At 47.6% G+C, this 24,050-nt stretch overlaps 1 protein-coding gene and 1 long non-coding RNA gene across 12 annotated transcripts in view; one reads left to right on the top strand and one right to left on the bottom strand.

Moving 5' to 3' along the window:
• Positions 1-14,328, bottom strand: part of LOC125623034 (uncharacterized) — a 45,097-nt gene extending 30,769 nt beyond the window's left edge. For 3 of the 9 annotated variants that reach the window (XR_012665119.1, XR_012665120.1, XR_007352890.2), the window contains exons 1-5: positions 13,593-14,327; positions 12,858-12,935; positions 11,749-11,842; positions 11,243-11,470; positions 10,209-10,351 (exon numbers count right to left, since the gene is read on the bottom strand). This is a non-coding gene — a long non-coding RNA (uncharacterized LOC125623034). Of the gene's footprint in view, positions 1-5,467; positions 9,752-9,899; positions 10,352-11,231; positions 11,471-11,748; positions 11,843-12,857; positions 12,936-13,592 lie in introns of those variants that run through there. The other 6 variants (XR_007352891.2, XR_012665117.1, XR_007352889.2 and 3 more) reach the window with 6 other exon arrangements.
• A 440-nt stretch (positions 14,329-14,768) lies between these two features.
• Positions 14,769-24,050, top strand: part of ZNRF3 (zinc and ring finger 3) — a 205,146-nt gene continuing 195,864 nt past the window's right edge. Inside the window, exon 1 of one of the 3 annotated variants that reach the window (XM_075120135.1) lies at positions 14,769-15,170. In XM_075120135.1, the coding sequence (XP_074976236.1) occupies positions 14,943-15,170 (228 nt within the window). In that variant the 5' untranslated portion in view covers positions 14,769-14,942. The remainder of the gene's footprint in view (positions 15,171-24,050) is intronic. The other 2 variants (XM_048821852.2, XM_048821851.2) reach the window with 2 other exon arrangements.

Consider the following 24,050-nt stretch of genomic DNA (forward strand, 5'->3'; position numbering starts at 1 on the left):
GTCACTAGATCCTGAGGAAATACATCATTCAGAAGCAGCCCTCTACAAGGGCTACTTAACTTAGTAAGTAAAAATGGCTATCTGGGGAACTAGCCATGGTGTCACCTATGCAGGTCGTAAATCAAAAGATCTTGGACTTGTTACATCTAAAAAATCAGGTCTGGTGGTCGGCCCCATCACAGTACACTTGGGCACAATCTCAGCAATCCACTCTCCGATCACAGGGATCTCGTTTTCCCTAATCCAATGACTTCCAGATTCCACTTATTAGGGACCTTGCCCCACAATGGGATTTGCATTTTGTGTTATCAGCTGCTTTGGATCCAACTTCTACTCATGGTCACATCTTTCAGCAAAAGTGGTATCTGTAGTAGCCATCCCATCCATGAAGGGCACAGAAGAACTGCATGCCCTAGTAATGGACTCTATACATTGTTTTTTTCTGAAAGGTAGAGTTTGGAAGCATTCTGAGTTCCTCTCCAAGCAGTATCTGATTTTGCATCTCAGCCAGTCTGTACATTCACCAGTTCTGACTAAGCCACACGCTCATAAAGACAAACAAAAAAGTATTACTCTGGCTGTATTACTCTGGTTATTAGCTGAACCCTACCTCTTTATCTAGACAGAACAAACCCCGTTTGGGTCTCTTCCTAACTATTTGTCTCATAGGCAGATTGAATGAGGGGGCATTCCGTACCAGCACAACAGCTGCCCAAATGGATCATCAGCTGCATCGTGTTGCAATGACAAGAGTGTTACCCTCCCTCTGGAAAAGTTGTGGTCTGCACATTCAACCAGAGCTCACTCAGCATCCATGGTGTTTGTTGCAAAGCAGCAATATGTTCCAATGGTCACATCTTTGCTAGATGTTATATGGTTACTAACACACTGGGGAAGATGCTAATATGAGGAAAGAATTCTGCAGTCTCTCTTCAGACGAGATTCCTAGCCCCTCCTCCACTGGAAACCGCTTGGGTTGGGTGTCACCTAGTGTAACAGGTGTCCCTAGCCTCTGTTTGCCAGAAACTGGGAATGGGCAAGAGAGGATGGATCACCTGATGATTACCTGTTCATTCCCTCTGGGGCACATGGCATTGGCCACTGTCGGATGACAGGATACTGGGCTAGATGGACCTTTGGTCTGACCCAGCATGGCCATTCTTATGTATGTAATCACTTAAAGCCGAGAGAATGGTTACTCACCTTTTGTAACTGTTCATTGCGATGTCCATATCCATTACATGGGCCAACGGTCCATGTGCAGGAACTGAAGGGGTTTGGGGCAGCCCCACCCTAGGTAACCTTGGTGAGGAGCACCAGGGCACATTGCCCCTTTGGTATTGCTAAGGAAAACTCTCCAGCACAGGTGCATGAGACATGTGCCCAGGGTAATGGACACATGCAACACATCTCAAAGAACAGTTATGAAAGGTGAGTAACTGTTTTCTCTCTGTCTAGCGCTACTTACTAAGGGTTGGTCTACATTAACGCTGTAAGTCGACCTAAGTTACATAACTGAAGTCGAGGTAACTTAGATCAACTTGCAGCATTGTCTACACAGCGCTGTGTCAACGGAAACACTCTCCTGCTGACTTAACTTCCGCCTTGCGGGGAACTGGAGTACAGACGTCAATGGGAGAGCGCTCTACCATCAACTTTGCAGGTCTTCACCAGACCCGCTAAATCAGCACTGCTGCATCAATCGGAGCAGTGCCAATCTAGCCGTTAGACAAGCTCCAAGTGTTCTTACATGTTGCCCCCTTTTCTCTTAACAAGGCGGCCTTCTTCTTCTTTTTAGCATATGCGCAACATGCCTCAGGTGGCATTCGACCAGAATTCATCACCGAATTTGTTCCACTGGTTGGATCATTTGCTTCCCTGGCAAGGGCTAGGTCCTGACAGGGAGTGTAATATGAATGTTGATCCATGCCCCCACAAGAAGGCATTTGTATTTATTTTATCTAAGGTGGGGTCGCCAACCTGTGGCTCTGGAGCTGCATGCGGCTCTTCAGAGGTTAACATGCGGCTCCTTACCTAGGCACTAATTCTGGGGCTGGAGCTACGGATGCTAACTTTCCAATGTGCTGGGGGGTGTTCACTGCTCAACCCCCTGCTCTGCCCCAAGCCCTGTCCTCACTCCACCCGTTCCCTCAAGGCCCCTGCCCCTTAGCCTGCCGTGCCCTTGCTCCTCCTCCCTCCCCCCAGCCTCCTGCACAGGTGAAACAGCTGACTGCGGTGGGCAGGGGGAGTAGGTGCTGATTGTTGGGGGCTGCTGGCAGAAGGGAGGCACTAGGGACTGGGGAGTGCATGGGGAGCTGCTGACATATTACTGTGGCTCTTTGGCAATGTACATTGGTAAATTCTGGCTCCTTCTCAGGCTCAGGTTGTCCACCCCTGATCTAAGGTTTACTGCAGCTTTCCACAGAACTTAAACTTATTCACATTATCAGTATTGATATGAAATGATACTAATCATCTTAGTTTCCTGTTTAATTTTGAGCTGAGACTCGAACTCTTCTAACATTATTGTTGGATACTGCAGCACAAATATGCCAGGATGTACATAAACTCCTGGGCACCATGTCACAGACAGTGTTTATTCTTAACTATAAACGTTGCTGCCTGTGTGTCTACTTGGAACATTATGGGTAAATTTCTAAAGGGGGGTGTGGGATCTTAACCCCTTAAAATCAATGGTAGCTGGTACTGGTTGGCTCTTAAGTGATGCAAACTGAAGTGCTTCTTAACTGTGCAACTTGCATTAGATAGGACTGTTCCCTGCCCTGACGATCTTACAGTTAAAGTAGGCAACATAGACTAAAGGCATGAGGGGTGGCAGAAGGATGCAATCCAATCTAAAAAAGTCATCTAATTATACACATGCAAATTAAGGTTACACTATCAACTACTCAAAAGTTAGGAAATATCAGAATCAAGGTTGCCCATGCAACCTTAATTTGGCTCCCTTGTGAATGTGGATTATTACATTGCTCTCCCAGCAAATGTCAGGGTGATTGAAGTCCCCCATTAGAACCAGGGCATGAGTTCTGGAAACTTCAGTTAATTGTCCGAAGAAAGCCTTGTCTACCTCTTCCTTTTGGTCTGGTGGCCTATAGCTCATGCCCACTGTGACATCACCCTTGTTGCTCTCGCTTCTAAACTTAACCCAAAGACTCTCAACAGGCTTTTCTCCAGTTTCATATTGGAGCTCTGCGCAATCATGCTGCTCTCTTACACACAGTGCAACTCCCCCAACTTTCCTCCCTTTACCCATCCATGACAGTGCTCCAGTCATGTGAGCTACCCCACCAAGTCTCTGTTATTCCTATCACATCATAGTTCTTTGACTGTGCCAGGACTTCCAATTCTTCCTGCTTGTTTCCCAGGCTTCTGGCGTTCATGTAGTGCCAATCTTTAAAAAAGGGAAGAAGGAGGATCCTGGGAACTACAGGCCAGTCAGCCTCACCTCAGTCCCTGGAAAAATCATGGAGCAGGTCCTCAAAGAATCAATCCTGAAGCACTTGCATGAGAGGAAAGTGATCAGGAACAGCCAGCATGGATTCACCAAGGGAAGGTCATGCCTGACTAATCTAATCGCCTTTTATGATGAGATTACTGGTTCTGTGGATGAAGGGAAAGCAGTGGATGTATTGTTTCTTGACTTTAGCAAAGCTTTTGACACGGTCTCCCACAGTATTCTTGCCAGCAAGTTAAAGAAGTATGGGCTGGATGAATGCACTATAAGGTGGGTAGAAAGCTGGCTAGATTGTCGGGCTTAACGGGTAGTTATCAATGGTTCCATGTCTAGTTGGCAGCCGGTATCAAGTGGAGTGCCCCAAGGGTCGGTCCTGGGGCCAGTTTTGTTCAATATCTTCATAAATGATCTGGAGGATGGTGTGGATTGCACTCTCAGCAAATTTGCGGATGATACTAAACTGGGAGGAGTGGTAGATACGCTGGAGGGGAGGGATAGGATACAGAAGGACCTAGACAAATTGGAGGATTGGGCCAAAAGAAATCTGATGAGGTTCAATAAGGATAAGTGCAGGGTCCTGCACTTAGGACGGAAGAACCCAATGCACAGCTACAGACTAGGGACCGAATGGCTAGGCAGCAGTTCTGCGGAAAAGGACCTAGGGGTGACAGTGGACGAGAAGCTGGATATGAGTCAGCAGTGTGCCCTTGTTGCCAAGAAGGCCAATGGCATTTTGGGATGTATAAGTAGGGGCATAACGAGCAGATCGAGGGACGTGATCGTTCCCCTCTATTCGACATTGGTGAGGCCTCATCTGGAGTACTGTGTCCAGTTTTGGGCCCCACACTTCAAGAAGGATGTGGATAAATTGGAGAGAGTCCAGCGAAGGGCAACAAAAATGATTAGGGGTCTGGAACACATGAGTTATGAGGAGAGGCTGAGGGAGCTGGGATTGTTTAGCCTGCAGAAGAGAAGAATGAGGGGGGATTTGATAGCTGCTTTCAACTACCTGAAAGGGGGTTCCAAAGAGGATGGCTCTAGACTGTTCTCAGTGGTAGCAGATGACAGAACGAGGAGTAATGGTCTCAAGTTGCAGTGGGGGAGGTTTAGATTGGATATTAGGAAAAACTTTTTCACTAGGAGGGTGGTGAAACACTGGAATGCGTTACCTAGGGAGGTGGTAGAATCTCCTTCCTTAGAGGTTTTTAAGGTCAGGCTTGACAAAGCCCTGGCTGGGATGATTTAACTGGGAATTGGTCCTGCTTTGAGCAGGGGGTTGGACTAGATGACCTTCTGGGGTCCCTTCCAACCGTTATATTCTATGATTCTATGTACATGCACCTAAGATAACTAGCTGAGTGCCCTGCTTTCTCAGTATGAATCAGGTGCCCCCCCCTTGCACCCTCCTCCTTGTGTTTCCTCCCGGTATCCCACTTCCCCACTTACCTCAGGGCTTAGATCACCATCTTGGCAATTGCTTCCTTGGTTAAGAGCTTCTAAGTAGGTAGTGGCATAATTGGTTCTAAATGTGGCTTGTGTTCCACATTCAACATGTTTGATATAGTTAATAACCATAGCAGGTCATGATGTACCATGAGTGTCAGTGGTCTAGGCTGTCACATGGTGATCTTGTAATCAGCTAACATTCATTATTTTGCTTTATAGAAAAGACTTCCCAATTGGGTTGCCTGTTACCTAACTCTTTTCTCAGGGTGGTGTCCCAGAAAGTATCCCCACATTTGCTGCTGTCTGGGCCTTCTCTCCCCTGCTAAGGCAGAGTGCAGATAGCTCATCTTTTTGGAGAATGCACTGATCATAAACGAGGCTAGGTTGCAAGGTTAGCACTCTTCCTGTCCCCAAAAAACATAGCTGCTTTTTCACAACACAGACACATGGACTTAACTGGGTCACATGAATATCATGAACTGGTTACAAAACATGCAGTAGTGTAGACTGGATCTTCGAACATGACGAGGTGTGGATTTAATAAAGTAAGCTGCTCACAATCACTTTAATTAGCAATCATATTGCAACTAAAAAGGGCTTTCACATCACTGCCTTTCATATGCAAATTAGTAAACATTCCATGCATTAACAACTTATTTCTGGGAGGCTCTCTAGGGTGGAAGTCTCTACTGGGAAGGGATATCCCTAGAGTTCTCAAACCCCCTGTAGTTTGGGGTGCATTCTGCACTGCTACTGATTCAGGCTTTATCCCCCAATTAAGGTTGTCTTCTGCAGACAAGAATTAGTTGCTTGGTGGGGGTGAGGAAGGGAGGAGGAGAGACTCTTCCCTTACTCCTCTCTTCCTCTTCCCTCCTTAAAAGCAGGAGAGAGAGACTTTGGAGGAAGGAAGCTGAGCTGCTCAGAAGCAGATGCCTCTTGGGGATGGGAGAGTAGCTAAGACCATCACATTTGTCACAGGGCAGAGGAAGGAGGAGAGCAGGCCTTGAGCAGCCTCACTCCTCATAGGCTGGCACACTTTGCACCCTTCAAACAATGGCTTATTGGAGGGAAAGAGAAGAGAAGCTGCTGCTGCTCCTACTGAAAGCCTTTTAGGTTTCAGAAGAGCAGGTAAGGCAGCGGAGTCCTGTTAGAGTTGGCCTACACTAGTTAAACCTGGGGAAGAGGGAAGAAGCAGCAGGATTAATTGAATTTGGCAGATTGCATGAGTATGGATTATTTCCCACCTCCCCACACCATGCCCCGGGGAAGCTAGTTACAGATGGCAAAACCGGTTTAGTTGACTCAGGGAGAAACATCGTCTTATAAGTAGGTTTTACAGTTAGAAACCATTATGCTCTGTCAATTAGAGTGCAACAGAACTCAGGTGTTCCACCCGCTGGTCATTTGTCATGTATTGGTAAATTTGAAGATTGAGAAGTAGGGATGTCCCTTTCCATTATTTATTGGACGGACGTGAAGGGATCCTATATGTGTCTGAGTTGATCATATAATCAGAATATATCAACCTAGAGATCAAATATCTAATCACCCTTCAGGTAACAACTGCACACACCAAGAAATCTCTAGATGCCAAGCGCACTTTTTGGCATTGTATAAATAAAAATAGTGCAGTACATGTACCAAGAAGGGGTAAAATGCCATCAAAAGAAATTAGTCTTTCATTTGAATTTCTAAGTGTGAAAATTACATATAAGTCAATCGTTCAAGGTGTATCAAATTAGAATGGTATTTACTTAACTTGTGGCTATGGTCTGAAAAGTGGCCATAAATGTAGCTTCATGGGATTCCATGATTCTGTCATGCCTACCTAGCTAGCCTCTTATAAGGCACGTACTATCTGAGCATATATCTATAAACAATGAGCCTGAAAAATGAAATCCAGCTTGTAAACTAAGCAGATGCTAGCACTACAGACTGCAGTGGGATGTGGAAGTCAGCTGAGTTCTTGTTAGGGTGACCAGATGTCCTGATTTTATAGGGACAGTCCCGATTTTTGGGTCTTTTTCTTATGTAGGCTCCAATTACCCCCCGCCCCCTGTCCCGATTTTTCACATTTGCTGTCTGGTCATCCTAGTTCTTGTTGGCTTGTGCATCATCAACCATAATCAAGTTCCAGTTGCAGTATTTTTAACTATTGTGTTGATGACTCTTCACCTCAATAAGAATTCAGCTCACTCAAGAGTCAGATATCTATGACAATGTTTTTAGAGGCATCTTATAAATGCCTAATCACCATATAAAGCTTGGATACTATGGTGATGGGCACAGTACAAGAATCTAGATGGATGGGCACTGAACAGTGACTTACCAGTGCTAACATGAGTAAATCCCATTAAAATCTTTGTTTAGTTAAGCAACCTTGTGCCACTCTGAATACAACGAAGGGGTTCTTTGAGTGACTGCACATGTCCATTCACTGTATGTGACTGTGCGCCTCATGCAGTTATCAGAGAACTTTTTCCCTCAATTGTACCTGTTGGGGCAGCTCTAGTGCCTACAACATCTGTGCACCACCGTGTGCCCGTATAAGAGGGTGGAGCCGCCCCGACCCCCCTCAGTTCCTTCTTATCGCCAGTGATGGTTGTTGGAACGCTTCCATCCAGTATTGTGATGGCAAGTTTATTTTCCTCTCTCTTTGTATATAGCTTGTTTTCTCATTTAGTACTTAGTAGTTAATTAGATATAGCGTAGCATTAATATTAGGTTTTAGTTGTTTGGGTCCCTTTTGGACCAAGTTTGATTACTTGATACTGGGACTGGAGCCATTTCTGGCTCGCTGGGGTTCAAGTCCTGCTGGTCGTGTGCCAGAACGATGCTGGTCCATGACCCACATCCCAGCTGCCTGAGACGTCTGGGGGAGTCCCACACCAAGTGACAAAGGTCACATTTGCAGATGATTTAAGCCTTGCTCAAAAAGAGGCAGAACAGTGAGATCTGTCTCCTTACGGAGGTGGCACTTTGCCCTCCCTGGGAGCCGTTGGGTTCAGGGTGCACTCCAAGTGCAGCACTACTGATGCAGCATGTGCCTCCTGAGATGTCTTTAGCACCACATTCTCTGTCTCCGATGCTGAAGAGGAGACAGATCTGCCAAGGACACGGTACCTTATCTAGCAAGATCTTCATAACCGAGGCAGGACAAAAGCAAGATGTCTGGGAGGGATTCCGAGGGGGAGCGTTCCCCACAGTATGCCTCTGCCACAATAGGGGATGCATCTACTGCAGAACCTGTGCCGTGTCTGCCAAAGCTAGCCCCTGAAGTTTCTATTGGTCAGACCCAAGACCCAATCCTGACACCAGCAATGCCAGAAGCATATGCTGTGGCCAGAGAATTACTTAACCTCTCAACACCAATGTCCCTGGTGATGGAGGAAGGGTTCCAGCCAGTGCAGTGTCTAGTGGCTATGCCAGCTCCGCAAGAGCATGCGTTACCGATGCTGCTCCTGGAGCCTCGGAGGTCAGTCCACCCCAGGGGCAAGCTGCTGTTTATATCCCTGGCACTGCTGCCTCTGGGTTCACTTATCTGTCTCCTGTCCACCTGGGTTCTGCTCCTCCGTTACCATAGGATTCAGTCATCTTTGTCGGATTTGGAAGTGGAGTCTTTTGTGTCTCATACCAGAAAAGAACCTTACACCTTCCATCAGAGCCCCAGATGTCCCAGCAGTGGACATGTCACAAGGGAAAGGGCATGCATAACCCTGGGACCACAGTCACCAGGTCTGTCCACCGAGGGGTGTCCCTGCCTGTGCTAGGACTTTTCCTCACCTGTCTGAGTCTATTTCCCCAAGGATGCATCAAGATCATTGGCAACGTTCTCTGATGCCTGGTACTGAGCAACTTGAAATTGCTCAGACAGTTCCTACACTGCAAGTGGCAAACCAGCCATTGCCTCAGCATCCTGGTGTGTCGTTTTCCTTATCACCAGATGAGGCTGTAGAGATGGCGAGCAATTCTCCATCACCAGAGGATAACAGTGCTCACCAAGAACTGCTTAAAAAGGTGGCCTCAGTTTTAGACGTTCACGTGGAATCGGTCCATAAGAAATCTCCCAAGCTAGTGGATACTTTAGCTTCTGTGAGACCCACCAGAGTGGTACTTCCAAGGTAATGAAGCAATTCTAGAACCGGTTAAAACACTTTGACAGACCCCTTCTTCCCTCCTGCCTACAGCGAAACAGGCACAGAGGAGCTACTGTGTCCCTTCTAAGGGCTTCAAACCCCTCTACTCTCACGCACCCCCAGGCCCTTTGGTGGTGACATCAGCTCATGAGCAGGAGAATGAGGGTCACCAAGCATTGACGCTGAAGAGTAAGGAATCAGAGAGGCTGGACCTGTTTGGTCATAAACTTATTCAACAGACACTCCGCAGCCAAGAATTGTTAACTGGCAAGCCCTCTTAAATTGCTATGATTTTACCCTATGAGAAAACATCCTGAAGTTTAAAGACACGCTACCAGAGGATTCCAGGCAGGCGCTGGCTCAGGATAGAGGAGGGTAAGCAGGGGTGCAAGGATAGCTCTTCAAGACAGTTAGGATGTGGCAGACTGAGTAGCTTGTTCCATGACATCTGCTATTTCTATGAGGAGAAGTTCATGGCTGCAATCTTCTGGTCTCCCTCCTGAAGTACAGCAGACCATCTAGGATTTGCCATTTGAGGGTCCATCCCTCTTTTCAGAAAAGATGGACAATAGGTGGCAAAGCAACCAGGGCAACACTGAAGTCCCTTGGAATTTACACACTGGCAATGAAGAGGAAGCAATTCTGGCCCCAGAAGGCTCACAGATATCAGAGCTTTATACCTCAGGCCCAAGACCTGCCAAAAAAAGAGGGACAAGAATTATAGAAAGTGTCCACCACCTCTCTGTCTGCAACAGCAGGTTCCTCTCAATCAATGGTCCAGTCTAAACATGCATTTCTGACAGGTTTGTCAATACTTTAGACGAATCTGTTCCTACCCTTACCTTTGCCTATTGTCTTTCCTGCTTCCTCTGTGCTTCGACTCATGTCACATCGGTTCGGTGAATCCTAAGCATGGTGGATGTGGGATATTGACTTCAGTTTGTTTCTATCCCCTTCCTTCTCCATCCTTCTTCAAGGACCACTCTCACAACACCGTTTTACAGCAGGTTTAATCTCTCCTTCCAGTGGGTGCAATAGAGGAAGTTCCTCAATTTCTCAGTGGGAACCATTTTTAATCCTGCTATTTCCTTATTCCCAAAACAAAAGGGGGTCTCAGAGCTATTTTAGATCTAAGGGAGTTAAAAAAGTACCTGAAGAAAATGAAGATCCCCAGGGTTATCCTAGCTGCCATCATTCCTTCCCTGAACAGGGCTACTGGTATGCTGCCCTCGACTTAAAGGATGGTTACTTCCATATAGTGATCCCTCTAGACCACCGCAAGTTCATCATGTTCCTAGCAAATGAAACACATTACCAATTTACACTACTTCCATTTGGTCTGTCAGCAGCAGCCCCTTGCGTTTTCACAATGTGCAAGGTAAGGCAGTTGTGTATCTAAGAGGATTGGGAATCCATGCATTCCCCTTCTGGATGATTGGTTGGTGACAGGCTGGATGCACTCTCAAGTGCTGTCCAGTGTGGGTATAATTCAGTCCACCCTCAATGCACTGAGTCTCTTACTCAGTCAAGTCAGATCAATTCTAAAAACCTGTGCAAGAACAGTTTATCAGAGCACTCCTGGATGCCATACAAACCAGAGCATTTCTGCCCCAGTCAAAGTTCCAAATGCTCTGAGACCTGGTACTGGATCTAAAAGCACATCCCATGACTACAGTGCATGCTTGCCTCAGACTTCTGGGGCACATGGCAGCAGGTAGCTACATGACGTAACTCACCTGATTATGCCGCAGGAAACTTCAAGGATGCCCCCTTTTGTCATTGTCCAGACAGAGAAATTTGTGTTCCAGAGGTAATTTTGTCCTCTCTGGACCAGTGGACACACCCTCAGACCCTTTATGCAGGAGTTCCCTTAGTTTCTCTGCAACCAATGCTTACGTAGGTTATGGATACCTCGTCCCTGGGTTGGGGGGCACATATCGGAACCCTGCAAACTCAAGGGTAGTAGTCCTTGCAGGAGCTGAGGACTCATATTAAGGTCAGGGAACTACGTGCTATCGGTCTAGTTTGCTCTGCCTTCCAGCCACATATTCTGGGGAAAAAATCTATCAGTGTTAAAGCACAATATAGCAACTATGATTTATGTAAACAGACAGGGAGGGGCACGTTCCTCCCAGCTGTGCCAGAAGGATACCTCCCAGGAGAGCAGAACACACCAGTAGATCACCTGAGCAGGTCTTTGTCCCCTCGCCATGAATGGTCACTAGGTCCAGATGTCGCTAGGCTCATCTTCCAGCTCTGGGGAAACTTCCCACATGGACCTGTTTGCAACAAATGCCTCCTGTTCTGCTGCTGAGGGAGTTCCAGCCCTGGGTCTTTGACAGATGCTTTCCAGCTATCACGGATGAACTCCCTGCTGAACGCCTTTCCTCCGATTCCATTACTACCTAGAGTCCTATTCAAGATCAAGCACAAACATGCTTGCTTCATTCTAAGAGCAGCAGCATGGCCTCGACAACGCTGGTTCTTGAACCTATTAGTGAGGCCTTCTACCTCCCCCATTAGATTCAGATGTAATTTTTCAGACCATTGCAGTCTACTCAACCCCAACCTACAGGCCCTCCATTTAATAGTGTGGAAACTTCCCAGCTAACACCACTAGAAAGGAGTTGCTCAAAAGACGTTCAGAAGGTGCTTCAGAACAGGAGAAAGCCTTCAACAAGGTGTACTTACCTGGCCAAATGGAAACATTTTTCTACCTGGTCTCAGCAGAGAAATGTCTCTTCAGTGCAGGCTTCCATTAACCAGACTGGATTATCTGTTGCACCTAAAACAGCAAGGCCTGACTGTTAGCTCTACTGAAGTATACGATTTCAGTGCCACTACCCACTGGAGGGTAGTAGATCACTTTTTCTCCCAACCCCACAACTATCAGATTTCTAAAAGGGTTGGACAGATGATACCCTCTAGTACAAGAGCCTGTTCCCCATGGGATTTAAATCGTGTACTAACAAAATTAATGGGGACTTCCTTTGAACCTCTTGCACCATGCTTCCTCCTCCACCTCTCTATGGCATTCTGGTTGGTTGCAGTAACCTCAGTAAGGAGAGTGGGTGAACTGAGACCCTTGGTTTCAGAATCTCCTTTTACAGTTTTCCATAAGGATAAAGTCTACCTTTGTCCTCACCCAAAATTCTTGACAAAGGTAGTTTCCAATTTCCATGTTAATCTGGCAATTTATTTATCAACATTTTTCCTGAAACATGCATCCAACGAAGTGGGCATTCACCCACGAAAGCTCATGCTCCAATTCGTCTGTTAGTCTATAAGGTGCCACAGGACTCTCTGCCGTTTTCCCTGAAGCCTCACATGCATATGGATGAACAGAAGCTTCATTTGGTGGATGTGAGGAGAGCATTGGTCTTCTACATGGATTGCACCAGCCCTTTTTAGATCCTCAAAAAGTTATTTGTTGTGATGCTGGACAAGGTGACAGGCAAACAGGTTTCCATTCAGAGGATTTCCTCTTGCATTTATTTGTGCTACCAGTTAGCGAATAGCATGTCACCCCCAGACTATTGGCTCATTTGATTAGAGCACAGGCAGCTTTTCTAGCACAAGCACCTGCTGAAAACCTTTCCAAAGCACCAACCAGGTCACCGGTACACACTTCTGCTGCTCAGTATACCACTTCCCATCAGTCCAGGAACTATGCTCGTTTTGGGTGGGTTGTTCTACAATCACTGTTCAGATAGACTCTGAGCCTGCCTCCATGTTAATCTGCTTGTGAGTCACCTACAGTGGAACGGACATGTGCAATCACTTGAAGGGAAAACAGTTACCCGTTAGGATGGAAGAATCCAATGCACCGCTACAGTCTAGGGACCGAAGGGCTAGGCAGCAGTTCTGCAGAGAAGGACCTAGGGGTGACAGTGGACGAGAAGCTGGATATGAGTCAACAGTGTGCCCTTGTTGGCAAGAAGGCCAATGGCATTTTGGGGCATTGCCAGCAGATCGAGGGACGTGATCGTCCCCCTCTATTCGACATTGGTGAGGCCTCATCTGGAGTATTGTGTCCAGTTTTGGGCCCCACACTACAAGAAGGATGTGGATAAACTGGAGAGAGTCCAGCGAAGGGCAACAAAAATGATTAGGGGTCTGGAACACATGACTTATGAGGAGAGGCTGAGGGAACTGGGATTGTTTAGTCTGCGGAAGAGAAGAGTGAGGGGGGATTTGATAGCTGCTTTTAACTACCTGAAAGGGGGTTCCAAAGAGGATGGATCTAGACTATTCTCAGTGATAGCACATGACAGGACAAGGAGTAATAGTCTCAAGTTGCAGACGGGGAGATTTAGGTTGGATATTAGGAAAAACTTTTTCACTAGGAGGGTGGTGAAACACTGGAATGTGTTACCTAGGGAGGTGGTGGAATCCCCTTCCTTATAAGTTTTTAAGGTCAGGCTTGACAAAGTCCTGGCTGGGATGATTTAGTTGGGATTGGTCCTGCTTTGAGCAGGGGGTTGGACTAGATGACCTCCTGAGGTCCCTCCCAACCCTGATATTCTATGACCTACCTTTCCAAAGTGTTGTTCTTTGAAATGTCCATTCCACAAGCTACCTTCCTTCCTCTCTCTAGTGGAGTCTTAGACTGCTGGCAGTGGCAGGCAGTGCCCCTCCGGCCCAGACAGGTACGGCTTGGGGAAAGGTTCTCTCTCGACTGCCCGAAACAGGTACATGCCTACAGTGTGGACATGTGCAACCCCTCCCAAAGAACAGCTGCTAGGGGAAGGTAGGTAACAGTCTTTTTGGTAAGAAGCAGCCCATTTGAGCAGTCAGTTTTCAGACTAAAACCTACAAGAACTATTACTTTGCTTTCCCTTATGGGCCCTCTCCTGCTCCCCGAGTGCCCTGGGAGTAGCTCTCTGCCGCACTGCACTACTTCACACTTCTCAGAAAAACTCGGGCTCTGACCGGGAAGCCGGGCAAGGCCAAGCGTCCAGGCCTGACCCTGCACGTGGTCGAGACAATCAGGAGCCTCCCGTGCCCGGAGCGGAGCCGGGCTGGGGCCACCGGGAGGGCCCCTCTCCGCGCCCCTCCCCGGAGAGCCCGGCTCGGCAGCAGCGGTGACCTTTTAACGAGTCCGGGCTCCTGCCGCAGGCCCCGGCTGAGGCACCGTAAAGTAATGGGCTTTCCACCCGCTGCGGGGTCTGCGAGCCCGGCGCTCTGCGCCCCGGGGGCCCCGCCAGTGCTGCCCGGCCCGGCCCGGCCAGGCCCAGCCCGCCCGGGCGCTGCCCGGCCCGGCCTGGCCCGGCCCAGCCCAGCCCGCCTGGGTGCTGCACGGCCCGGCCCGGCCCAACCCGCCTGGGTGCTGCATGGCCCGGCCCAGCCCAGCCCAGCCCGCCTGGGTGCTGCACGGCCCGGCCCGGCCCGGCCCGGCCCAACCCGCCTGGGTGCTGCACGGCCCGGCCCGGCCCGGCCCAACCCAACCCGCCTGGGTGCTGCACGGCCCGGCCCAACCCGCCTGGGTGCTGCACGGCCCGGCCCGGCCCAACCCAGGCGCCCTGGTGCTGCCCGGCCCGTGACCGCCCAGCTGCTGCTTAGCCCGGCCCGGCCCGGCCCGGCCCGTGACCGGCCGGCGGCGCGGAGGGCGGGCGCGGGTCAGCGCGCGGGGCGGGGATAACCCCGCGGTAGCTGTCACGTGGAGCAGATGAAAGCGACGCGGCTTGGCAGGCAGGCCGGGAGCCGGAGCGAGGGAAGGGGAGCGAGGGGCAGGCGGAGGCGCGGGGCTGGGCGCCGCGGGGCAGAGGAGCCGCCGCCGCCGCCGCCATGGGGCGCTGACCCGCCCGGATCCCGCCGGGCGCCCGGAGCTGGAGCCGCTGGCGAGCGATGCGCGGCGGCTGGGCGCTGCCCCGTCCCGCCGCGCGATGAGGGGCTGCGGGGCCGGCGCCGGGCCGGCCGTGCCGCCGCCGCTGCTGCTCGGGCTGCTGCTGGCCGCGGCCCCGGGCGCCGCGCTGGCCAAGGAGACGGCGTTCGTGGAGGTGGTGCTCTTCGAGTCCAGCCCCAGCGGCGACTACACCACCTACACCACGGGGCTGCAGGGGCGCTTCTCGCGGGCCGGGGCCACGCTCAGCGCCGAGGGCGAGATCGTGCAGGTGAGCGGCGCGGTGCGCCGGGCCGGGCCGGGCGGCCGGCGGCTCCCTGCGCCCAAGATGGCTCCGCTGGGCCGGGAGCGGCGGCTGCCCCGTGCGCGCTGCGGGCTGGGGGCGGGCAGGGCCCGCGGAGCCCGGGCTGGGGGCTGCTCTCGGCTCGCCGGGGGGGGCGGCCGCCCGGGGCGGGGGGGGCTGGAAGGGCACCGGGGCGGAGCGGGAGGCGCTGCCCCCGCGGCTCCCCGTGCGGCCCGGGCTGGAGCGACTCTCCGCTGCCCCGGCTGCATCCCGGCCGGGGGGTCAGCGCCTCGCACCTGGTGTCCCCGGGGCTGCGGGGAGGCGGGTCCGGCCGCTGGAGAGGGCTGAGCCGCGCAGCCCCCGGGGCGGCTCGGCCTGCTCGCTGCGCCAAGGCTGCGGGGGACCCGGCGGCGACAGGGGGCCCGAAGCGCCGGCCGTGTGCGGTGCAGAACGTGCCCTGCATGGGGCTCCAGCCCCCGCCCTGCTGTCTGCGCTGGGCCTGGCCCTGCAAGCCCCCGGCTCCGGGGCACCGAGCTCTGGCGTCCCACGTGGGCAGGGCACTGGCCCGAGCAGAGAGCTGCGGGAGTTGCCCGTTTAGAAAGTCCGTAGGATCCCCTTGGGTGCTGGGCTGCCCTGTCTCATTGAGTGCCCCTCGGGGGAGGGAGGTGACTGGTCATGCCACAAAGGGCCAAGTTTGTTGTCCTGTAATGTTGATTTTAACAGCCCCCTGACTGGTCTCGCTGCTTCTGCAGCTTGACTCCTGACTGGGAACCGGCGGATAGTTTCCCTCTCACTTGTTTTAAGTACTTAAATAGGAATGGGAGAACCAGGAACTCTGAAGCTGCAGTAACCTGGAGATTTCACCCTTTCTGACAGGGCCTCCACCTTGTTACTAAATGAAAGAAGTCTGCATTCCAGAGGAAGCTGGATATGGAGGGATTAAAAAAATACTCTGTTTGCAGGGCTTACTTTGTCTGAGATGCGAAGGAAGGCAGTGGTGCTGACCTACTGCTTCTGATTGTAGTAACTGGATGCTGTTTCTTTTTTGTCTCTCTTTGCAAAGGCTTTGGAGAAACTCTAGTAGGTCTGTGGGCATAAATTACATTGCCAAGGCTGCTGCTTGTGGGAAGAGCTTTAAAAGGGTTTGGTATCTCTTTGAACCTATTAAAGCGTTGTACACATCCGGGTATTGCTAGCCTAACGATTTTTAGGGCCTCTCACTCGCCCTTCCCCTAAGAATAACGGTGATTTGAGTTGGTTTGGAGTTTTGATTTTATATACTAGAGAATGTTTCTGCAAAGAAAATGCACTGAAATTTCCTTTCTTCAGGTTCTGAGTGAACCTTGCTTGCTAGTATTAATTACTGCATCGAGTCAACAGTTGAAACTTCCCTGCATTCTTGAAACATGCTATGGAGTTTCTACTCTAGCAGATTTTGGGAAATGGCCTTTGCACTTCCACCAGCGACAGCAATGATGAGAGTGCACAGGGCACAAGCGACTTTACTGCAGTGCTGTGTCTAGCTGTGCTGAGGCAAGTAAGATACGGAGGTAAAAGTGCCTGTGCCCAGTTTACATTAATGCTGCTCCTGGGGAACTGCATTAACGGTAGTGCAATGGTGAGAGTCTTTTTTCAAAACATGTCACAGTAGGCAAAGCTTGCATGGAACGGATTTATAAGTGATCTTTGTACCACGCTGTAAAGTACTGCGACTTTGTCTGGCTAGGTGGTTTTTGCATGGGTAGAAATGGTTGACCATTCCAGGCTGCAAAACAGAGCACTGAAACTTCAGTGTGCTGTGTGATAGCCGCTGTCGGGGTTCTCAACGTTTTTCTTTCTGAGGCCTCCGCTCAACATGCTATAAAAATTCCAGGGCCAGGCGGAGGAGATGGGACTTGGGTCTCTGGGCCAAGGGTGGGACCTTTCGGCCTAGGTGTAGTTTGACTTCTATTTTGGCCGGGGGAGGGGGAATGTCTGGCAGGGCTCGGGCAGGCTCTGCACAGCAGGGCCCAGGGAGGGACTGCTACCTCCACCCCTGACTCACTCAGCAGGCCACCCACCTGTGTGGGGCTGTGTGCCGGTGGCTGCTCCCTGCGGGCTCTGCCGGGCGCCGAGCTGGATCCCCACCTGGGCAGCTTTGATGGGTTGCGTGAGCAGTTAAAGGGGGCTGGTTGCTGAGGAGCACCTGCAACCCCGGGCACCAGCAGCAGATGGGGGAATACCATGGCTGCCTGCTCCATGGCACCACTAGCCAGAGGAGCAGCAGCCCCACACTGCCTGGCTCTGGCTTCCAGCCTAGGATCTGGCCAGAGGGTGGGGCTTGAGGGGGGCTGAGGGAGAGGAGGAGGTGGGGTGCGTGTGGAGCTGCCTGCAGGACTGCCCCACTCTGGGTAAGGCACTGCAGTTTTGGGGGGGGGAAGCACCATTGTGCCCCCTGAACTCTGCCCATGGGCTCAGGGCTTCAGCAGGGGTGTGTGTGTGTCGGGGGGAAAGCTCGGGGTTTCAGCCTTGCTCCACCCCTGGCTTCAACCCTGCAGGGGGGGGTGTGCGTGTGTGTGTATGCGCGTGCAAGGGATGGGGTGTCAGCCCTATGTTGCCCCCGGTGTCTGACCTGTGGGTGGGTGCCGGGTCTTGGGGTTTCGGTGGTGGCCCCCTGAAAGGCTCGATTGAGAACCGCTGTCCCATGTGATTCATGTACACAACTCTTGTAGAAAATGAAGGAGGAAATATTAAAGTGTAACATGTTCAGTTTGTTGGAGAAAACAATCAAGAAGCTATGGTTTTGGATTTTGCCTCTTTATCAGTTCTTGTGGTGATTACCTATACTGGTAGTAAAGGTTCTTTCCAAAATTACTTAGCTTTCTCTAAAGCTTGAATTTTTGCTGAGTGTTCCTGCTCACCCTGGTTGAAATGTTTGCAATTTTTGATTTGAGGCTCATCACAGAGAATCGTGTAACTTGCTGTTTTGATACTTAGAAAACATAGTATTAAAATATCTCTAGCAATTTATGCAGTTTCTGATGCTAAAATGTTTGTTTTTTAGCTACCTTGTTCTTTCTATGTATTTGGCTTTCTGTGGGTCACTTTGTTCAGTGTATTCACTAGTCCTTCACTCGGAGCTAATCTCCAGTTAGCTATTTAATACAAAATTAAGTTTAAACACATCACTTAAAACTATCTTTATTCTTCTAAGCAGGTAGATAATGTCGGAGTTTAGCAGAACCAGGCTATTCCCTATTCTGTCTAGAACTTTTGACGTGCTTATCCAATTCCTTTGTAGTCATTAGCAATTGTTGACTTAATTTTTTTTTTTGGCTAGGCTAAGTAAAGAAAATTGACTTAAATGGTATTTTAATAAGTTTACTTGTTAAGTAATCACTAATAGCTGTCCTTATTTCACTTACAAGGTCTGCAGAATTGGTTTGTCTGAGCATGAGCTCTGTATAAAAATACTGAATAGTAAGTTTTCTTTTGTAGTTCAGAGACACAGAATATCAGGGTTGGAAGGGACCTCAGAAGGTCATCTAGTCCAACCCCCTGCTCAAAGCAGGACCAATCCCCAACTAAATCAGGGAAGAGACTATTCTTCCCTGTTCCCTTCTTGGCTTTGTTATGAAATTTACTGTGAAACTTTAAATTTTCTAAATGACAAAACTTTGTCACAAGAAGAGTTGTGAAATCAGATTGCTGATGGAGAGAAAAACCCAGTGGAGGAATGAAGCAATTCAGTTTATTTTAAACTTTTTAAAAAAATTGCTTGTAGTGACTGAAATATATACATTACTGGAAAAATCAGGTTTGTTAATTTTAGCATCGTAAAACATTTGAAAAACGGGGGATTTTATTCTTCCCATGAAAATTTGCCATGAGATGAAACTTTGAATATGTGTTGTCCAGAGGAGGCGCAATACTGAGAGAACTTTAGAGGCTGTCTTTTTAAATATAAATGTAAAGGAAAAATACATTTAAGACTTGAACTGGCATAACTAGAAGCAAATGTGTTAAGTGAATATTTCGTGGCCTTTTATTATAATATGGACCAGCTGCTTTGCCTGATACTAAAAAAACAAAAAACAAAAAACCCACGAACAAGGGGTGGGAGTTGGGAATTAATTAAGCAAAGTTTTGCTTTTTTTACCACTCATAATTTTTTTGGCTAGTAGTTTTGTGCACATATGTACGCAGCCGCTACTTACCTCCCAACCTATACTGTGTTTTAGATTTCAAATGAGATTTTAATTTATGCTTGTAAATAACTCTTATTTAGGTATTTCAGCCACCAGAGGGTGAAGTATGCTAGATGTCACTCCAAAGCAGGTAAAACTAGCACCATCAAATTCACTTCGTGTGTGCACTCAGGCACTAGAGCACGTATAGCATGTCTTACCTCTAGTGTGGATTCCTTGCTCTTTTTCCTGGCCTTCTGATGAATAAGTTGTATGGTGTCTAAACTTGTTTGTACACCTTCATAATTTTCTAAATTGCTTGCATTTTTGACAAGCTTCATAGATATGTATTCCAACTTTGGATCATTATCTGAAATTCTGCGAAACTTGGAAATGCAAATCACCTGGCTAGTGATGTTAAAGATCTATTTAACTGCAGTAAGTGGTGTATTCTTTGTTTAAACAAATGAAGAAAAATCATTGAAGAGATTTTTAGAGTGGAAATATATTTCTTTTAAATTAAATATTTAGAAATGTTTGAGAAATGAGTGAATAAAAGGAAATGTGGGTGTTTGTGCAACCTCATAACCATGTTTGTTTCTAATTGTTTCAGTTGCTCACTGGTCTTGAAAGCATTAGAACAAAACCATCAGAAATAAAAGCTAAACATGCATTAGCTTTTAAATGTATGACTTATCAAATGGTTACGGATTAGTTTTCTGTCTAAAAGTGATACAATAATGATGTTTCTCCTGTTACTGGGACTGAGTCTGGCTGGGGTCAAGTGTGTCTAGGGTAGCTTTTAAGAGGTGAATTCTTAACGCTTCAGTATGGCTGGAGTTAAGAGTTTGGTAAAGCATGTCCTTTAGGTCTTTGTGCATCTGGTAGCCCTTAAACTGATTGACGGTCTGATCCAGCAGTTGTGTATTGGCAACAAATGATCGGAATATTCTATATGCCTCAGAACAAAATCCTGTGGTTTTTTTGGGAGGAGTGGGGTGGGGATGGATGCTAAGAATGTTGATTGGAGAGAGAGGAGGTCATAGAGGAGGCTTCTCAGTAGATAACCACCAGAGTCAAGTGATCACATCTCCACTGTGTTGGAATGGAGGCAGACAAGGATGGGCAGGCTGTGGCCAGCAGAGAGAAGAGGAATTGGAGGAGTTCCATGTGGCTAGGAGTTTCCAGTTGATACCAGGTCCCCTCAAGTGTTTGTTTCTAAAAGATGCTTAAGATCCAGCTAGTCCAGGGGAACTAAGAGATGTATGAGACAGCTGTGAATGGCACTCCTGCCCTACCTGTAAGAAAATAAACTTTGTCCGTAAAGAGTTCTTCAGCCCCTCCAAGGAAGACCGATGATCCTTGCTGGGGATTTAATACTCAAAGAATACAAAGAACATTCTGCAAGGGACAGGTGGATAACAGAACAGTATGCTACTTTCCTGGAGCCAAGACACAAGATGGCACTCCAAAAGGCTAACTAATCTTAAAGTTCATGAGGAAAAGATCCTTTGGTAGTGGTACATATTGGCACTAATGATGCTGTGTTGTGGGATATCTCACAGGTAATCGATGACTCAGAAGTGTGTTCAAGAAAATCACTCGGACATTCTTCGAGATCCTTCTTGTTCCATGAGCAAAGGAAGATGGAAGGTGATAGATTCCTTAAGTGAACCACTGCCTAAGTAAGTGGTGTAGGATTTTGTTTTTTGCAGAACACTGGCCTGTCTTCTGGTGGGGTTGTACAGTTTGGATGGACTGCACATCAGAAGGGGGACCAGTTTTCTCAGGGACAGGCTAGCTAGAATAGTCAAGAAAGGATTAAACTAATAACAAAAGGGGAGTATCAAAAGAAGGAAGATAAGAGCCCTCAGCACAAAATAGAGATATTTAGAAGAAAATCAAGGAACCAAAGGACATGAAAACCAGCAATTATTTAATTGCCTATACACCAATGCTAGGAGCCTTGGTAACAAATAAGGAGTTGGAATTACTCATTTATAAACTTTAAATTTAGTCTAGTTTGTATTACCGAAACCTGGTGGGGTGATTCCCATTATTGGAACATTACAAATCAATGATTATAACCTATTTAGGAAGGATAAAATGGACAAAAGGGGAAAGATGTCCAAAAAAAAAAAGTGTTTTCAGGTCACTGATAAATTTGAAAGGAAATGATTGTGAGTGGTAATGGATGAATGTCCTAACAGATAAAGTACAAGATGGGGTCTTATTTGTTGTCTACTACAGACCACCAAATCATAGCTGGGAACAGGCTGCTAGGTGTGGAAGGTGCCAATCTATAATGTATGGGAAAAGAAGCTGTGTGACTAGGGGATACTTCAATCTGAGTGAGGTATGCTGGAGATCTCAGGCTGCCAGTATTTAAAACAGACTTGGAAATTCTAAATCTAGTTGACCGCTTCTCACTCAAAACGTGTTGCATCCAAAACGAAGGAATTGTATACTAAACTTCATCTTCACAGATGAAGAGTAACTTAGGGCATGTCTACACTTACCTCCGGAGCGATCGATCCAGCAAGAATTTATTTATTGCATCTAGTGAAGACGCAATAAATTGACCCCTCTCCAGTCAACTCTGGTACTCCACCGGAGCAAGAAGCATAGGCGGTGTCAACAGGAGAGCATCAGCATGTCAACTTACCGCAGTGAAGACACCGCAGTAAGTAGATCTAAGTATGTCGACTTCAGCTATGCTATTCACATCACTGAAGTTGCGTAACTTAGATTGATTTTTTTTCTGCCCCCCCCCCCCCCCCCCGTGTAGACCAAGCCTTAGGTACAAGTGATCATAATTTGATCCCATTTATAATGTTCAAACAGAATAAAGAGCAGACCGATGGTACATGTAGTAGGTACTTTAAAAAGGCCAGTTCCACAAAGGCCCTTATGACAATTATGAGCCAAATCAGTTGTAAGAAGAAATTTAATTAGAAAAATGTGAATTGGTAGTTGTTTACAAACACTTTTCTAGATACCCCAAAAGCCACAATCCAGGAAGAATGCTGTATTGGTTAAAAACCAGCCTGATTTATACAGGAAGTGAAGACCGCTATAAAATATATAAAAAACAAATGGAAGAAAGGGGAAGCTGAAAGTAATAAATAGAAATCAGAAGTTATCAATTTTCTACAGTTTCTAAGGGAAGCCCAGGGACACAAGTAGAAATCCATTACCAGCAGTTAAAAACAGTAAGAAGCTGTTTAAGCATATTAGGAAGAAAAAATCCTAACAGTGGAATTGTCCATTATATGGAAGTGATAGAATTATCAATAATAAAGCAGAAAAGGCAGAAGTGTTCAATAAATTTTTCTGTTCTGTATTGGGGAAAAAATAGATGAGTCACATCATATGAATGCACTCATTCCATTCCAATAGTATCTCAGTAGGGTGTTAAACAGCAGCTACTAAAGTTGGACATTCTTAAATCAGGTGGCCCAGATAATTTACATCCAAGAACTTTAAAAGACCTGGCGTAGGAGCCTGCTGGACTCTTAATGTGGATTTTTCAGTAGGCCTTGGACCACTAAGGAAGTTCCAGAAGTCTGGAAGAAAGCTAATGTGCCAATATTTAAAAAAGGGAAATGGGATGACCTGGGTAATTATAGGCCTGTCAGTCTGACATTGATCCCAGATAATAGAGCGGCTGAGAATTAAGGGAGAATTAATATAATGAATGCCAATCAACATGCGTTTATGGATCATAGATCGTTGTACCGAGATCTGTTTTTGATGGATTACAAGTTTGATAAAGATAATAGTGTTGATTTGTAATATACTTAGACTTTTGTAAGGTATTTGCCTTGGTACCACACAGCATTTTGATTTAAAAAAAATAAATAAATGGATTAAAAACTGGCTGATAGATTTCAAAATGGAATTATAAACAGGGAATGATGGTCGAGTGGGTGTGTTTCTAGTGGGGTCCTGTGGGGATAGGTTCCAGGCCATACACTGTTTAACACTTTTATTAATGACCTGGAAGAAAAGATGAAAGCATCACTCATACAACTTTCAGGTGATCCAAAAAATGGAAATGGTCAATAATGAAGAGGACTAGTCCACTCATACAGAGCGATCTAGATTGCTTGGTAATTTGGGTGCGAATGAACAGTATGCATTTTAATATGGCTAAATGTATACATCTAGGAACAAAGAGCGTAGGCCGTATTTACAGGATGAAGGACTCAATCTGGGAAGCAGCGACTCTGGAAAAATATTTGGAGGTCATGGTGGATAATCGGCATCATGCAGGGAACTCATGTTCAGCTATGGCCAAAAGGGCGAATACAATTCTTGGGTGCATAAAGAGGAGGATCTTGAGGTAGGAGTAGAGAGATTATTTTACCTCTGTATTGGTCACTGGTGTGACCAGTGCTGGAACACTGTGTCCAGTTCTGGTGTCCACCATTGAAAAAGGAAGTTGATAGATTGGAGAGGGTTCAGTGAAGAGTCATGAGAATGAGTAAAGGATTAGAAAACAGTCTTTATAGTGAAAGACTCAAGGAGCTCAGTTTATTTAGTTTAACAAACAGAAGGTTAAGGGGCAACTTGATCAAAGTCTAGGAGGACCTGTGTGAGGAAAAATTTATTTAATAATGGGATCTTCAGTCTAGCTGAGCCAGTGGTGGGAAGTTGAAGCTAGACACTCAAACTGGAAATAACCTCACTGTTAAAAATG

The sequence above is a fragment of the Caretta caretta genome, chromosome 15 (genome assembly GCF_965140235.1).
Source record: "Caretta caretta isolate rCarCar2 chromosome 15, rCarCar1.hap1, whole genome shotgun sequence".
NCBI lineage: Eukaryota > Metazoa > Chordata > Testudines > Cheloniidae > Caretta > Caretta caretta.